This window comes from Calonectris borealis, chromosome 5 (genome assembly GCF_964195595.1).
Source record: "Calonectris borealis chromosome 5, bCalBor7.hap1.2, whole genome shotgun sequence".
Classification (NCBI taxonomy): Eukaryota; Metazoa; Chordata; class Aves; order Procellariiformes; family Procellariidae; genus Calonectris; species Calonectris borealis.
Window position 1 is genome coordinate 19,737,829 of NC_134316.1, and position 18,243 is coordinate 19,756,071.

The 18,243-nt window shown below is 38.2% G+C and overlaps 1 protein-coding gene and 1 non-coding gene across 6 annotated transcripts in view; one reads left to right on the top strand and one right to left on the bottom strand.

Annotated features, from left to right (window-relative positions):
- Positions 1-18,243, bottom strand: part of TDP1 (tyrosyl-DNA phosphodiesterase 1) — a 55,460-nt gene that overhangs the window by 10,235 nt on the left and 26,982 nt on the right. For 3 of the 5 annotated variants that reach the window (XR_012673832.1, XM_075151302.1, XM_075151303.1), the window contains exons 14-15: positions 18,029-18,131; positions 4,596-4,710 (exon numbers count right to left, since the gene is read on the bottom strand). Coding sequence is in view for 2 of the 5 variants with exons in the window: in XM_075151302.1 (XP_075007403.1) it covers positions 4,596-4,710; positions 18,029-18,131 (218 nt within the window). In the remaining 3 variants the exon portion in view is untranslated. Of the gene's footprint in view, positions 1-3,945; positions 4,090-4,595; positions 4,711-18,028; positions 18,132-18,243 lie in introns of all 5 variants that reach the window. The other 2 variants (XR_012673831.1, XR_012673830.1) reach the window with 1 other exon arrangement.
- TRNAL-AAG (transfer RNA leucine (anticodon AAG)) lies at positions 10,535-10,616 on the top strand. The gene has a single exon. It is a non-coding gene; the product is annotated as a tRNA-Leu (tRNA).

The following is an 18,243-nucleotide window of genomic DNA, read 5'->3' on the forward strand; positions in this document are numbered from 1 at the left end:
TCCTGAGATGTATTTTATTGCTTTTCACGATGCATTTCCTTCACTGTAACAGTTTTCACACTGGAAGTCCAGTCCCATCTGATAAACACCAATTAATATGACATTAAAAGAAAGCCATTGTGACAGAATAACAAAGAATCTCTGCAATTAAATTATTTTCACAAATTAAATTATTTCCACAAACTAAGGAACTGTTTTTCTTTCACTTTGTTACATTATATAATAATATAATTCTGTAACATTAAGTATGTCTGAGCCAAGATTCAAATTTGCACAAGTACAGGAAAAAAGGTATTTTGGTATACCTATCTTCTACTTAGAACTTTACATGGCAAAGGTATGGCCCTGCTCCTGACCATCTGTTGACTGTTCTGCCTACTGCTCCTCCCTCCTGCTCCTGATAGGATTTTTCTGATTATATGAAAGTAATGCATACTTTGTTTTCCCGTGGTTAGAGAATCTGAGTTCATGGAAAATACCCCAGAGCCTTTTCTCCTTCAATTATAGGGACCAGTCAATACAGTTTCTTTAGCGAAAGGATAATTACTTGCATTTCTGCTTCTCAAGACTTTATTAAAATAAATCTATTTATATCACTCTCCAGAGACTTTGGGAGTTGATAACTGTATTGTTAAGGACAGATTATTTTATGAGTCCATCCCATAACATGGGAATTCTTTAAACCTCTTTTCCACCAGGAGGCTGAGGAACGGAAACAGAATATTCAGGAAAGAGATGTGAAAAGGCACAGGCAGCTAACTTTGCTTCCATTGCCAAAGCCTAGACAACTTGAATTCTGACATCTGTTCATATCACGGGAGAAAGCTGAGACTCAAAAGTTGAAATACAGACAAATGAGTTCTCTGCAGAAATAAGCTTTCCATGCAAAAAGTGAAAAAAGTTATTTGGAAAAAGATCTTTACATTTAGTTGAAATATGCATAAAACTCACTGACACAGTAGGTTAAATGCAGGAATTAAAACAAGAACACTATTAATTATACAACTACATTTTCGCACAAGGAAGACAGTATATGTAGGACATTTGTGGTGGTGTGTTTCCCCCCTTCCCCTGGGCCGCTCTATGATCTCAGGAACTCCTGTTGGGCCTTAGCCATTGTATAACGAGTTGGGCGGTTGAGCGTCCCTTGACTGTACCAGGCACTCTTACATGGCTAAGGTGGGGAGTGACACTGATCGTACAAGGAACACCGGCTACCTGATCAAGGCAGGGAATGAAAACAGGGGATAATTCGTCATCCCTGACAGCCCTGAAGCATTCCCTACCTGGATCATAACTCAAGTGGAACAATACCATTGTTACTGTGGTACCGTAATGACTATCCTGGATCACCCCGGACAGTGGCCAGCATGGAAATTTACTGATGACTAAAGCCAATCATCTTGCAAACCTATAAACAGTGGTCCCAATCAAGACCCTTTGAGTTCTCCTGGACCACAGCTCCCTCTGAGTGGGACGCCTCTCAGAGTTCGCAAACTCTCAAGACTCTGATATTCGGAGGACCATTGGAACCTGGGCTGAAACACTTCTCGGCTGAGACACTCCTTGGGGCTCAACCCTTTGCCCGTTGAAAAATGCCAAGATGTGAGTATTTCACGAGGGGAATTTTTAACAGGTATACCTTTATAAATTTATCTAGCTTTAGGCCTTTATAAATTTATCTAGCTTTAGGCCTTTACAAATTTATCTACCTTTGGGCCCTTATGTGTGAATTGATCTAGATCTCGTGTGTGTGTGTGTGTGTTTGTGTGTATTGACTTAGATAACCAATAATAAGCATAATCTGTAATACTTTAGTAATTGTAGTAAACTTGATTAACTTACTTTGTAACTGTTAAATTAGTCAATGATTAAGTGCTGTCAAAATCTTACGATCTACCTCAAAACTGTGAATGAACTTTAGATTGCTGCTAAACACATATAATCCCTTAGACATAAACCGTTGACCAAGTCTGAGACTAGGGGTAGATCCAGCCACACCCAGACTCCTCTCTGAGAAGGAGTTTAGAAAGCAAGGGGGTCTACTCTGAACCTCGTGACTCAACGGGAGGGTCTCCTTATCCCTTTTGTATTAGACACAAATGGTTGTCCAAGTCTGAGACTAAGATTGGATCCAGCTGGGTCTTCTCTGAACCTTGTGACTCAACGGGAGGGTCTCCCTTACCCTTTTGTCCTCAATCCCTGCACAAATCATTCCAACACAATTCTGACACAATTTTCCCTGTGTATACTTAGTCCATGTAATAAGTAATAGAGTGAACCTTGCCATCGAATTCTGTTAAGTTGTGCTTTTATAAATTTCTATTAAAATCGCTTTTTGCTGATATCTTTGCCAGTGATTCTTTAAGTGGCCTCAAAACCACTCATTCATGACAACATTTAAGAATATACACAGATTTTAATTTTTATTCTTTGTTTTAAAATTTCCAAAAATTTAGGTATGATCTTTTAGAAAAACCTTCCAAAAAACATCAGTATGAGCATTAGTCAAAAAGCAGACAGTGCATACAAGTCCCAGAGCATAACAGTTCCCCTTTAGTTAGCTAGTAATCTAGGCGCAAGCCCTGCCACCACTCCCTGAAACGACATTAACAATACTTAAATGGACAGCGTGTTTTATACTAAATAAAACAGTATAATAGATTGTATTATCATTTCTACATTGAGCCAGTACTTTTTCTCTGGGAAAACTGAAATACCATTTAAAAATTCTTTCAGGTAAGTAGTAAGCTCTTAAAGCAGAAAAATCGTCTTTGCAAGTTATAAAAGTAACATGCATCATATTGAACAGGTGAATGCCTGGCTGTGTAGCTGGTACCATACTCAAGGTTTTGGTTTCTGTGATCACAGATCTACTTGTGAGAAGGCTTGTTGGGAGCTGATGGGATTCACCTGACCAAGTGGGGCAAGAGCCTCTTTGCCAACAAGCTGGCCACACTTGTAAGCAGAGCTTTAATCCAGACCCAGTGGCAGAAGGGGATGGAGTTATGAACAACACAGAAGAGCCAGGGGCTGCTGAAGCATTAGGAACCAACAGGGAAACACCTGTGAAATGCTGCAAAGGAATTAGGGTTTGTTCCTCTAAAAAAGTGACACGGTCAACAGCCTAGCTGAAGTGCCTCTATATCAATGCACACAGCATGGATAACAAACAGGAGCTGGAAGCCACTACACAGCTAGAAAGCCGTGATCTAATCGATATCACTGAAACTTGGTGGGATGAATCACATGACTGGAGCAATCAATGGCTATAAATTGTTAAGAAGGGACAGGCAAAGAAGAAGGGGCAAGGGGTTTGCCCTCTATGTAAAAAAAAAGTGGATTGACTGCACAGAGCTGTGTTTGAAAAACAGTGATGAACAGGTTGAGAGCTTATGGGTGAAAAATCAGAGATCAAGCCAAAGAAGGAAACCTCATGGTTGGTGTTTACTACAGGCCGCCCGATCAAGAGGATGCTGCTGAAGCATTTTTACTTCAACTACAGGAAGCATCATGCTCACAGGCTCTGATCCTGCTGGGGGACTTCAGTCACCCTGGAATGTGTCTTTACTTTTATTTACTATGTAAGACTCTATAAGTCTATTTACTTCTTAGCTTTTAAACATTCTTTCTCCCCACATCATTTGTTAGTTCAAAAATCTACAGAAAGATTTGAGTTGCTATAAACACTATCTTTCCTGAACTCCTTGTTACTCTCTATTATTTCAAGCTCTGCTGAAGATAATGTCTTTTTTAGATCATGGCATCTCAAAAAAAGAATTGAGTTACAATCTTTTCGCATTAGTTTTAAGAACAAAAATATAAAAATTTACTCTTCCCACATATTGCAGGTTGCGTATCATCATCATTATCCTCGCATCAACATCATTATCCTCAATGTATTTTTAGGTTTTCGAGCCATCATCACCCCATAGCAGCACTTACTTATCACTTTCCTGATTTGCATGTTCTAGAGATAGTCTTGGAAGCTGAGAAGGTTGAGATTTTGTAAATCTCGTCAAGCGTTATAAAATAACCCCTCCACCCCTCCAAGCAGGATTCCAACATGGATCTTCAAGAAAATGAAGTCTGAAACCATGAAATATAGAATGGACCAAAAGCAACTCTTCTTTTTTCTGATTTGCAGCAATTCTTTCACATTTGCTCTATGATATTTCTTTCACACCCCACTTCCAGAGGATTGTTTTTCCCTCACACCCGCTCTCTTCCAAACATTCTGCTTTCAACACTCCTTCCCCCATTAGTTCTGCAGAAAAACATTCTGATTCCATAAAGAATATCTATTTTCTTAATGCATACAAGAATCCCAGAAGAGGAATGAAAAAATAATATTTAGGTTGTTGATCCAAAACTTAAACAACAATAAAGAAAAAATTAGAACCAAAAGACTCTATAGTTGCTTTCTTTGAAGTCACAAGCAGAATATGGGACTGATATAATCTCAAATGCAGTCGTGCCACAAAAATGTTAAAATAAAGCTTTGGAACACAGCAGTGTTCAAATGACTCAGAGTTACTCAAATTAGTTTGCTCCATGTATAATATACCTAATTTTCTTCTGAAGTCACACCTTACCTTTGCTTCCATACTGTTCTGGTGGCAGGTCATAAGGTACAGGAAAATACGTCGCTGAATCATTACTTTCTGAAAGCATTTTCCTTCTCACATGAAAGTAACCTTTGTCCAATCCCTATGAAGGAAGGGAGACATACAGAAGAAAGACTTATTAGTTTGGGGGGAAAAAGACAAACCTAATCCACAATAGATTCTTTCTCAATAAGAGTCATTTTAATAAACAAAATGTTTTGCTTCCATTACTGAGATTAGATACTTCCTAAACCACCCTCCTGTCTTAAGAACTCAGCTTCTCTTATTACTACTATTTCAGGCTCTTCTCTTTTACAGTCATTGGCTTGGCCCCACAGGTGGGTCCACATTGGATATACTCTACCTTCTCAGTCCCTTACACATATACCAATCTATTTCCATGTTCACTAGGTAAACACACTTGTGGCCTTGCTTGTGTGAGCCATTCTATCCAAATTGCCTGAGGTCTTTGCTAGTACCATATGGGCAGCACATCTCAATACAAGATGTTGCTTCTTTTGCATAAACGCTTATGGACATTGGAATAAAATTTTAATTATTAAACAAAATATGAACACCTTTGGTGTTTAATATTTAACTAAAGGGAAAAGCTTTAAAAATTTTCTCTTTGCTGTTTAGTTTCATCTTGACCATATTAGTTAGATGTTCAGTGTGTTTCATGAACTGAATTAAAATTCAACTCGTGATACGGAAAATCTTCAAACCTATGCTTTCCAGATATCTTGGGTAACACTATCTATGTACGCTAAAAAAAATTAATGAAGATTTGAAACTGCTTGCATAAAAGTTTCAAAGACTACACTCATATTAGAATGACACTGGATTTCAAGCAAGGTTAAGGACTACAAAAAAAAAAGCTATAATACAATGCAATACAAGGGCAGATAGATTTAAAGCGATTCAAGTAACTTTGGCAGATGATATCGCTTAGTCACTTCTCCACAGAAAATTGGATCCCATTCATCAATTGTAATGAGTTATATAAAAGCAAATCTCTAATACTGAGATTTCCAATAGCCTATTGTCAATCAAGTACAATTTGATTAGAACAGACTAAAAGTTTAAAGGTTATCAAGCTTTTATTATTGTTTTCTAAGACATTACTGAACAACTGTATTTTTCTTTCTAAAATCATAGACTAGTTTGGGTTGGAAAGGACCTTTAAAGGTCATCTACTCCAACCCCCTTGCAGTGAGCAGGGACATCTTCAACTAGATCAGATTTCTCAAAGCCCTGTCCAACCTGACCTTGAATGCTTCCAGGGATGGGGCATCTACCACCTCTCCGGGCAACTTGTACCAGTGTTTCACCACCCTCATTGTAAAAAATGTCTTCCTTATATCTAGTCTGAATCTACCCTCCTTTAGTTTAAAACCATTCCCCCTTGTCCAATTGCTACAGGCCCTGCTGAAGTCCATCCCCATCTTTCTTATAAACCCCTTTTAAGTACTGAAAGGCCACAATAAGGTCTCCCCGGAGCCTTGTCTTCTCCAGGCTGAACAATCCCAACTCTCTCAGCTTCACAGGAGAGGTGTTCCATCCCTCTGATCATTTTTGTGGCCCTCCTCTGGACCTGCTCCAACAGGTCCATGTCTTTCCTGTGCTGAGGGCTTCATAGCTGGACGCAGTACTCCAGGTGGGGTCTCACCAGAGCAGAGCGGAGGGGCAGAACCACCTCCCTCGACCTGCTGGCCACGCTTCTTTTGATGCAGCCCATGATATGGTTGGCTTTCTGGGCTGCGAGCGCACGTTGCCGGCTCACGTCTGAATATTAACTTATACTTTATCCAAGCTGTAGGATCCATCAGTCTAAGTTTTACTGGATTACTGTTTTGTGACAATACAAGCAAGCTTCTTAATTACCACTAAATAATCCCATTTTATTCAAACATACATGCTGGCTGAATTCATAGTCCCATCTATATACAGTACTTTTAAATACTGTAAGTTCTTCTTTACTGAAGTCTTACTTCATCAAATGTTAGCATTGTAAGTTGGAGGAAGTAACATTAACATGACCACACAAAGCATGGGATACAAAGCAGCCTTACACCTTTTTCTTTGATATTCAAGCAGGATAGTAACAGAGAATAGGGAGAGCTGCCAAAGAAAATGTCAAGCTGTATTACAGCAGTTCCAGCAAGTCAGTTCAAGAAACTCCTTTAGAATATAGATGCTTGTTTTCTCTCATGACCCAAAGTAACAGGAAACTACTAGTTATGATGTAACAAAAACTGTGTATTATTTCAAAGACTAGGTAAAAGCCACTGCCTTTTAAATGAAAGAACAGGGGAAACAAACAAACAAGGTCCACGCTAAAGGACTGTGTAAATGAAAATCCATTTTAAACCCCTTTTATACCATTGAAGTTAGTGGAATTTTGATAAAACTTCATTAAAACCAGGCTACAGCCTTTTGTAGAGCTTAGCCTTTAAGTAACAAGCAATATGTTCAAAACAAACGAATGCAAAGATACAAGATTATTTTTAAAAGCTCATAAATATCTAAGGGTTTGAAACTGACTGAATAGAAAAATACAAAATTCAGAATTACTTAGGAAAAAAAACGCAATCAAGTTGTACAGCTTTACTTCCAATGAACTTGAATCACTCAGGGATTGATAGAAGTTTCATGTAAAAATGCAAATAACCATACTTATGTCTGTAGTGGAAAGAACATGAAATATGCCAGGGATGCTATAGCTCACAAAGAACAGGATCTGTGTAAGTGGTGGTAAGAGCTTTTTTCACAACTCATAGTAGTCAGGTTTCAGTCAGTGAAGGGTCTGGATGCTGTGCAGTCCTAGATACTACTTATAAGGCGACACTGAAATTGCGAACTAAAATGGCTTGTATGAGGTTTGATTGCCCCGAGCACCTGTGAGCTTTTCTCTTGTCTTCGACATGCAGCTATAAGAGAAACGTGGAATGGCAGAGAAGGCTTCTCGGCCATATCGTGAGTTGATTCTTATTCTACAATGAACTTCATATGCATGCCTGGTCAAGAGCACCAAAGTTACACAGCTGTTGCCTGGCACCATCTGAGTTTGAAATTTGTATAACCATTGCTATCAAAGCACATAATGTAGAACAATACCTACTTAGGCCTCTACATACACACATAGTAATCTCAGTTTAATTTAAGTATCAAGAACTATGCCACATGTATTCCACTCTGAAGTTCATAGCAGTGGGTGCTTTTCACACAACATGAAAGAAAAATGCACCACTTGTAGGACATTTTTAATCTCATTTTCTTTCAACGCAGTAATGTTTTTGGTTCTGCTTCATTTCTTCTACCCTCTGTGCCCTGTTATTACTTCAGTGTGTTTCTTCTCAGGCATTTTGCTTCCATCTCTTGTTCTACACCTTTGCTTTCCTCTTCCTTGTTCTTTCTCAGTAGTCACCAGTTACATTTTCCTCTCCTCTGAGAGTCCTATTTCTCTCTGATGCTGTCCTCCAACGCCCCTGGACTCCATCAGCTGATCCCAAAATTGTTTTATTTGTCTGTCAGAATTTAACCTGTAGAGATCTTCCATTCAGGAAATGCTAATCTAGGATAATATATTTAGTTTTCCTCAAAACATCCTGGAGTAAGAGTCTAGGTTATGGAATACATTCTTTAACAAGGCCCTCTGAGGAGATTCACATGCTTTTAAAAATAACTCTCATGTGTCTATCTTCACACAGAAGATCACACAGAAATTGAATTAAGTCACACATTTTGTCTGTTTTGAGCATTTCCTGGATGTTGACAGCTCTCATTGCTGTTCCAAAAAACCAAACCAGCAGGATCTTGCCTAAAAAAAATTCTGCCTGCCTTGTAAATTTTCCTCAGCCATATTTTATTCTTTTAGAATTTTTCCCTCTGCAGCTATATTTTGTTCTTTGACTGCCACTCACAGCAATACATTTTGAAATGTTGAGAGATACATTTCTCAGTTGGGAAAGCATATTTTTATTGTACTTAGGAAACTTCAGATGCTGTTGTGGGTTCTCTTAGTGCCTTAACATCATACATTGTAAAAGTAGGCTTTGGGAGGAAGAATGGGAAAAGGAAGTAGAACAGCTTTTAAAATTCTGCTTTCCAGCCTTTTTTGCCCCAAACACAAGGCAGATTGCAGATTATAAAAAAACATCACATAAGATAGAGGTAAGAATTGCTATCCCTACTTGAGTGGGAAGTAACACTGATATCACTACAGTATTTTAATACTACTGAAGTAACTCCTACAGGAGACAGCTGATTTTTCCACTGGATGATTATTTCCCATGCCAGCAAACAGAAAAAAGCCCACTCTTCAGCAAAACCATTTAAAAACTCACTAGTTTGAGCAGTAAAGAATTAAGGATGCACACAAACTTTACAGTGACCATGCTCCCCTGGCCAGAGGAATACAAAATGAAATCCTTCCTCAACATCGAGGCGCATTTATTCAAAACAGAGCTTTACTCAACTGTATCAAAACATTTTTTTGTAAGAAGCCCACAGTAACAAATCCAGGTATCTAAACCCAAAGTTTCTTGGCTTGGAAAACATGTCTCTGGGAGTCTTTACCACTGGAGTTTGAAAACCTTGTAGCAGTTCTGTGAACACTAAAAGCAAGGTTTAAACATCCCAAAGTCCACATATAAAGTCTTGGTTTACCGACATTGCATTTATTTTCCCACCCCCACTCTATTTCATACAGGATAGGTGACTTCATCTGAAACTAGAGAAATCAAAGAAAAAAGTGGGATGACATTACTTTGGAAGTTGATGTTACAGTCAAAGAGCTTAACCTACTTTACTTTGGTTCTGGTCTAAGTTGAGCTATGACTGATGGTGCTTGGTTCAGTTGTTCGAACTCAGCAAAAATTTAAGCAGTTCCCTTCTGATGATCACACACACATAATGGCTGGCTACTCTCTAATCCAGATTCAGCTCATGCACCCATCCCCACAGGCAACTATAAAAGAGTATCTTACTCGTTACCAGGGAATATTCGCCATCAAATACAGCATTTCAGAATCTGAAATACTATTGTTAGTTGTCTGTGACCAATTATCTAGATATAATCGCAGCATCTGATAGCACTAGGTAGGCAATCATGGGTAAGTTCTCAATTTAATAGCAACTACTATATTTCTCTGAGTCTATATTTCCAAAAGCTGACTGGCTAGTACCATATTCTTCAACACACCCTTTAGAAGATTTAAGTATTCCACAAACTTTTATAACATTTTACAGGTCAAGCTCAGTTTATCTTACAACTTTATCAGACACAGAAGCTGTGAGACGGAACTACTTATTTAGAAAGCTTTCCATTAGACATTTCCAGTATTTTTCAAACAAAATAATTACTGCAACATGCTTCCCAGAACTCCATAGGTTAGGTGATGGCGTTCTCTCAACATGTTTTAATGTTAAAGATGTAATTTATTTCAGCCTCTGGAAAGGAATTCCCAGCAGCTGAAAGAGCAAGCTGAACACGAGGGAGAATGATGATGTAGGAGGCGAGACATAGAAATGAAGATAGAAAGGGAAATGCAGTTCAAACACAGGACACAATCTTTTTTATGAACATTATGTTTTAATCAAGAGAAGCTTGTGATCTAATGTCACCATCAGCTGATTTTCCCCTAAACACTAAAATTGTAAACGGCAACAGCTGCCGCTATGTTGAGAACAACCATTCAACATATTTTTAGGAGTCTGCATTAGCACACCAGGCCAAGACCAAACCTCAAAGAATAAGTTCTTGAAGCATTTTAAAAACCAGACAAAAACTGGCAGTCAACAGATGGCAAGTGAGGAACAATCCACTTCCAAATTTGTATTCAGCAGAAAATAGAAGGCACAAACCACAGAGCTAGTGGAGTTTTTAAGATTAGGAATATTAAGTGTGTGCTATGCAAGTCCACCAGGGTAGTGTGGCCGAGCGGTCTAAGGCGCTGGATTAAGGCTCCAGTCTCTTCGGGGGCGTGGGTTCGAATCCCACCGCTGCCAGGAATGTTTTAACAGTTGGACTCGATGCTCTTAGAGGTCTTTTCTCAACCTAAACGATTCTATGATTCTGAGTCTTAACTTCTACCAGAATAAGTGTCACTAACTTTGTGGTCAAACTGCATAAAACAACCTGAAGAAACAGAACTGTCAGAAGTTGGCAGTATTGAATCGGCATTCCAATAGCTACAGCATACTGAGTCTTTCGAGGCCTAGGAATGCTCAGTTATGTTTCAAAGCACTTTATCTAGTTTGTAGTCTGTGTATTTTTAATCGCAAACAAACTTTAAAAAATTCAGTTTCTAAAAATGTTAGTCTATTCCTAGCTCTCCATTATCTTCACCTAAGACTACTCTGCCACACAGTATGTTAAAACCACACAGAACCAGCAAAAGTCTTGACAACCAGACTAACTTATCAAAGAAGCACTTTCTATGCAGTTAGCTGCAGGGCATATACTTAAGATAGATTTACAAGCTAAGCATTGCAACTTGAATATCAGATGACTGCATGTACATAGGGCAAGTATTAATATTTGTCCCTCTGACAACCTCCTTGTTATCAGGTGTCTCTGCAGGCACTTCCCAGTGAAGAAAGGAAAGACAGCTGCAGTCCCTCTCCCCGCTTTGCTCCCATATACACCATCTCATGTGACTACTGACAGGTGACTTGTTTTTTTCTGGTTGCCAGTCTTCACAACTAAGTATCAATATTTAGGAAACTGGGAGGAAAAGAACTAGGTATTCTCTTCCGAAATATGTATTGAATGTTACATATTCTTGCAAGTTTTTAGATGAGCTTCAATTAAGTTGTGTTCTGAGAGGTCTGAAACTCAAACATAAGACTATCTCATGCACACTGGCAGATTTTAGTACAGCCACCTGTATAGGAGCACATATTTGTGTGTTTTCTATAATTTACATAAGACAAATACGAGTTGTGCAGGCTGTAGAGAAAGCATTATACTTACACAAAGCATCTTTATATTACATACATTTTAATTACAGTATTCGACAAAATCAAACTAAACTTTGTCATGAAGTGTGATATATTAGAATTATGTTTCTCACGTGTACACATTTCTGTCAATCCTGAATGAAAAACAATCAGAGGCTAACATATTACATATCACTTTGTAAAAAATACAGCAGGCCAAACAGACTCAGTGAGTGACGAAAACCTTGAGAACATCATTGTGTCAAAGATTTATATCTGGATCTGTTTCTCCAGATTTATACCTGCATCTCATGTGCACCTTTGTCCCTCCACTCACTACCCTCCTAACCCGAATGATACAGAAGGAAAAAAAAAAAATAGATAAGAGCAGTAAGAACGATCAAACAATCTCCACCCTTGGAGCAACTGAGCAGGCTAAGGACTCTTCAGCCTACAAACAGATAAAGGTCTATAGAAAGAGTGGTATGGAAAAGGTGAATAGGGATCACATGGTTATTGCGTCTTTCAACGCAAGAAGGGAAAACCATCAAATTAAACTAATTTTCAGAACACTGTGCCTCATGTGACATTGTTAAGTTGTGGAACTCGGCCAGAGCAGGTTGTGAATGCTAGAAGCCTACAGGCATTTAAGAGAAGACAAGAGATGTCCACAGAAGAGGCTATAGCCTCTAAGTCAAGAAATTTTCAGGGCTAAACTACTACATACATGCCTGCCCACTCTTCTATAAGCATCTGATTTTGGCCACTGAGAGTTTTGAGATGTGTCTTTGATATGACAAAGTAAAGCCGCCTACTCCCCCAACAGTGGCTACTTTAGAGTAACCAGTGTGCCAAAAAGGGAAAATCTGGGGGCTTGGCTCTACCATTTATAGTGCACAATATATTCTCCTCTGCTGGGTCCTAGCCATTTATGCCTATTTTCATCCAAAACTTCACTGATCAGCCTTCTCCATAGGCTCTGGTTCCAAAACCAGGCCAAAAGAAGGCTATCTCAATGTGATCCTACATGCCCGTCCCTGGTCTCTGCCCCCTTGAACTTGCCCTTCCTATTTCTTCCTTGCATTAGCACTCACCTGATCATGTTGAGCTGGTTTATGGAACAACACTTTGAAAACTTGTGCCATTTGGTTTTGGCCAGTCTGAGCTGGTTTAAAGCACAAGGAATCCACTGAGCACCAGTGCCAACACAACTATGTGAGTGAAGACAGCCACGGACAGGCTACAATCATGGTAGGGTCAATGATGATGTAGTTCCACATGTTAAGCTAATCTATTGCTCTGACATATTTGAGAAGTCATATTCCAACCTACCTTATCAGGTAGTTAATTCTCTTAATAGACTGATCTGCTGAGTCAGACAGGTACAGCAACCTACTTGTGCCCAGAACATGATCTTGAGTTGCAGCAAAGCTTCACTATATATTATTCTTCCTAGGCTGAGGGCTTAAGTCTGCAGCAGTTGTAGGTTTAAGGAAGAGGCCTTGAACATCAAAAAAATGATTGCCACAATCCCAAGATTTTCAGCATCCTTTCTGTAAATCCAAACTCACCCTACAACTACTCAGTGAGATCAAAATCTTGGCCAGGTTTGTATGAGTTACTTTTGTTGATTTGATCCGCTCTATGTATAGAAATTGGATTAATCTACTCTGAGTAACTAACTACTTCAATTCCTGCTGAAGGCTCCTTTTTCACTGAATATAGTTACAACATTTCCATAGACTTTGATGACAAAGGATGGCTCAACAGACAAAATTCTCATCTCTAAAGGTTAATGACACCTTTGAAATGAATGATTTTTGACAGATTGAGATCCCAAGGGTCAGATCCTATCACTAGAAAATCTACTACACGGTATCATTAGACTGAAACACAGCCTTAAAGCAAGTTATCTCAAGTTATGGATGCTAAATTAAATCTCATTTAAAGATACTTAGAACCATCTTCTTGAGATGCTGACTCCTAAAGCTGCATAAAGGAAAAACTTTGCCAAAAGCATTGGTGTCTACTAAATCATTAGTAATGTATTTGATTAATGAAAGGCATGTCACTGTAATGACAGCAGCTTGTACAGATATGCCTGAGGAAGCCTTAAACTAATGTGGACACTGCTAGCACAGTAATCGTAACACGGTACTTACCATGGCTCTATATTAGCTCCAGTTCTTGGACAGTTTTGCCATTTTGTACTGAACTCTACTGCTATAAACATCAACTGGCAATTTTCAATAAAGAAACATCTTGTGTGCATTAAGCTATTTTTGGTTTTCAGACATAAGATTGCGTTATGCATGCATCATAAGGATAAATTTACGCTGCAATAAAAAACATCAGCCGTTCAAATCCTTGATGCTTACAATTGAATTTGTTTTCAGCAGTACTTACTCACTTGTTGGCAGTGACTCATCTTCCCAATATGTATGTTTCTGCACTCTCTGAAAAGCCATTGGGTTCCCAAACAACCCCACTCCAGACCCCACCCCCCACAATCCAGCTTACTTCTATAACCACGTTAGAGATATAAGTGAAAGTTCAGTTTTGAAAATACTGGCCCCTAGCTTTTGCGTTTGACACTGACTATATTAAATATAAATTGTGTTTATTTTGAACTTTAAAAAGAAGTCACCAAGCAACACAGAAACTGTGTTTTTTACGACAATTTTTTCTTATTAAGAAAGAAGATGGACAATCCCAAGATGAAAACTAGAACTTCATTATTGCTGTAAGGTTGGCAGTTATACAGGTGTTAGGCAAGGCAGCACAATGACACTATTACAGTATTAAAGCCTGAAATCTTTTTCTAGGGGACAGTCACAACAATCAGAGGGTAGGGAGCAGTGGAGTAGATTGGCAGCAGACAAATCCTACTTCTCTAATCTGATGTTACTTTGCAGGCATACTATACAAGATTACAGTTCTTGCTCCCAGTGTATGAAATGTATTAATACTCCCTCCTTTTTGCTACCACAAACATTAAAAACAAAATAAACATTTTTCATCCCCTTACTTAATGGTCAAACTTTCAGCAGTGACTCTTCTACACTGCAGGAAGTTTTCACACTGCTTGCTGCTTCAACTGATGTCAAAATAACATAGAGCTACATAGCAATAGGTGAATTGGATCTTTTCCTGAATATAGTGGGGATTGCCAGAGGAACACCCTAACTACCTCTTCCAAAAGGCTGATCAAAAGGAAAAAACAGAATGCGAGAAGTCAAGGACTCTTACACATTTAAAACCCAAGTGTTCTCTGGGGTTCATTTCATAAACAAATTTAGAGTGTGCATATGAATGCAGAATGCAGCAAAAGCTGCTGAAAAGCCTTTAAGATTCAAAGCAATGCAGTCCCGCTCCCACACCAAGCAGAATTATCTCTGGTCCCCGAACAGAAGCTTGGCAAAGAAGGGAGAGAAGAGGTCAAATTTTTGCAGTGTTTCAGTGAAAACTTTCTCTCATGAGAGCAGACCCAATCAATGTCTTTTTTGCCTCTCACCCTGACGACCACAAGGCTTGAGCTTCAATAGGAACTGTTTACCCAACAGTATTTACCAAAACGGTTCCTTACAGTTGCCGTTACTAGTAGAGTACTCATATTGGATTTATAGCAGAATCTATCTCTAAATTTTCTTGTGTAAACAGGCCTGCAGGCTTCTGCTAAAGGCTGGAGCAGATGCTTAATAAGTATCCAATGTGTTTTTAATCATCAGTAAACTTCACTTAGACACTGCATTTAAATTCCGGTTATTTTGATGCAAAACAAGAATAAAAATACACTTCTACTTTTAATAATTCTCAATCTCTAAAATGGCTAAGTGGATTTTACTCCATCTGCTAGGACTGGACTGCAAGCAGAAACAAAAACATTAATAATTTTGGTCTAAATAAACACCCAGAATGATGAAAAAGTCATTAATAGCAGAAAGGTCTAACTAGCTTGCAAAGAAAGTAAAGTTTTAACTTCAGATTGCTGAAATTTTCTCAGGTTCGAGTGCCTCAGAATCTTTTATATTTCTGATAAATAAATTAAGTGCTCCTGAACAAATAATTCTGTTAATCAAAATGAAGTCTGATTTTAGAATAAAACTGAGTTACGTTATAGAAAAACTCACAAGAATGACATCAAAGGCATTAATACTTACTATTTTAGGCATGGGGAAGAAAATTCACAATCTTTTTACATAAGTATTGGCCCCCTGAAAAACATTCTGGTGATCCCCCCCTCCCCTGCTCCACATGCAAGAAATCCTGTGTAGAAAGCAAGGTTCGGGATGGAATGCAAGTCAAATTTCTCAGAGGGGGTTTTTTGGGGTGGTGGTTTTTTGTTTTGTTTTGTTTTTTTTTTAAAGTGAAAGTTTTGCAGATTGTTCAGATCTGAAACAGGTATGGTCACTCTTGGCAAAAAGACTAACTCAATTATTCCTGATTTTCTACCCATGTGAAGTATGTTTTCCAAAACTAGCAATGCATGGAAAAGCCAGAGTCAGAACAGGAATATTCAGATTATGTAAAATGACTGTGCAATCTGGTCATCAGTTATGTTCATACAAAAAACTTCATCCACTAAGTACAATCATAACAGTACCACACGTAAATTCTTTGCTTGGCAGCATCTGGAGGTAATAGTTGCCAACTTCTTAGAACATTATTTTACCCCTGAAGTCAGTTGCTATTAAAAGTCAAATCTTTTTGCACAATTTTTTTGCCCAATGCTTCATTATTTATTATTGACAGTTGTTTATGCAAGTGATGTTTGCTTTTTTTTTTTTTTTAAAAGAGTGCAGTGGTATCAAAACCAATGCTTCCTACTGTAGTAGAAAGTTGTAGGATTTTTCCTATAGGAAGTTGTAGGATTTTTCTTCTTTCAATCTCTGATCAACACTTTTTCTCTTTAAGTTTTCTTCCAGATAAACCATGCTGGAGAATGATGTCTGAGATTGTCTCTAAGATTCACAATATCAGAGACCACACTACTACGTAAACTCCTTCATAAATGTCCAGAGTGATATACAGGAGTTCTTTAGCTGAAACCTGCAGGTTTGTTTAGTCAGAAACCATCAATCTTAGTATTGCGATCTTAGGACACTGCAATTATACAGTTATGGTAGGTAAACATTTTTACGATGTCATAATATTAGTAAATATTCATTTGGGCATACATTATTAATCAACAGAAATTATGAAACATTACGTGAACATCCATGAACATTATCAAGGAAAGATGTATTCTTCATCAGAAAAATATTTCTAAGGACTCTTAGCATGCAAACCCTTTTTCAGAGAAACTTGGAATTTCTTCTCTGGAAAAGAAGAAATTTCACACAGGAAGGAGTTTGAACGGCTTCTGATCATACACTAACTGCTGTTGATAACATTTTGGTACTAATAGGTTTACCAGAGAGAAGGAGGAATCAACAACAGGAACAAGAGACTCACATCTCCCCACTATCAGGCAGTAGATCTAAATAAAACAAAAAACAATCTAAACAAAAAAGGGAAGCTTTTTTTCTTAAATACAATGAAGTCACAGGACTTGCTACCACAGGATTCTGCATGGGGCTAAAATACAGCAAGAGTAGTTCAATAAAGAACTTGATGTGTTAAGAGAATAAACCGAGTTGTGGCTACTAACCATTATGGTTTGGATACAATTTTCATCCTGGAAAGCCTTTAAAATAAATCATAGGGAAAATTTACTAAAGAGATATCACATACATACTGTTTATTGTGCTAATCTCCATGGCATCTGCTACAACTGCACTAAGACTAGACTACAAGCTAGATGGACCTTAGTTGCCACAAAAACATTTCATGTCTCCCAATCCTCTGCTCCACACACTAGAATAATAGTTATTTTGGGTCAAACTTGTCTTCTATATACCAAGACTGCTGTCACATAGGTTTGGAAGATACAATCTTTCATCTTTTAAACAGCCTTTTATGAAGATGTTCTTAGATTTGTACCGGAGATTTTAGAAGACGCATTTGAGAACTTCTTCTCAAAGCAGAAAGTTTGAGAAGAGACAGTCACATGGCTTTGCAAATGCATTTCAGGGAAAGAGCAAGAACGGCAATCAGTGCAACATTAGGAACTGTTTTTCAAGTTACACCCATTCGCATCACTTCAATGTGAATATGCACTCACAGCCTAGTTTTAAGAAGCACAAAAGAAGAGATTTGATCATCCTTTCCAGCAACATTTAGTATATGTTACAATTTTAAAATAGTATTGCCTTTCAGTAACGCAACAAAAGCCACATCAATACCAAATCCATACTTGCTGTGTAGGAAAACAGACTGTTTCTATTTTAAAGAATACCTTGTGTAAACTGCACTTGCTATTAGCTTTCTAACCTGGAAACACAGAACCTAGTAAGTAGATTATTCAGTCACATTAGTATTAATCAATATTTGCAGATTCTCAGCATATCCCAGGATTTGTACTTGAACTATGAACTTACAAATGCTGAAGGCAAGAAAAGGACTCCAAGTTCGTAAGAACGGATCATCAGTTGGGTTCCATTTTTCTCCAGAGCTCCCCAAGCTGCTTTAGATAGATTGGCACTGCAAAGAGAAATAAAGCATTTCAGTGAGGCATGACCTTCACAACAGAAAATGCTTAAGTACCACAGCTGTAGCAATGCACTTCTAGCAGGAGAACTTCAATCACAACAGT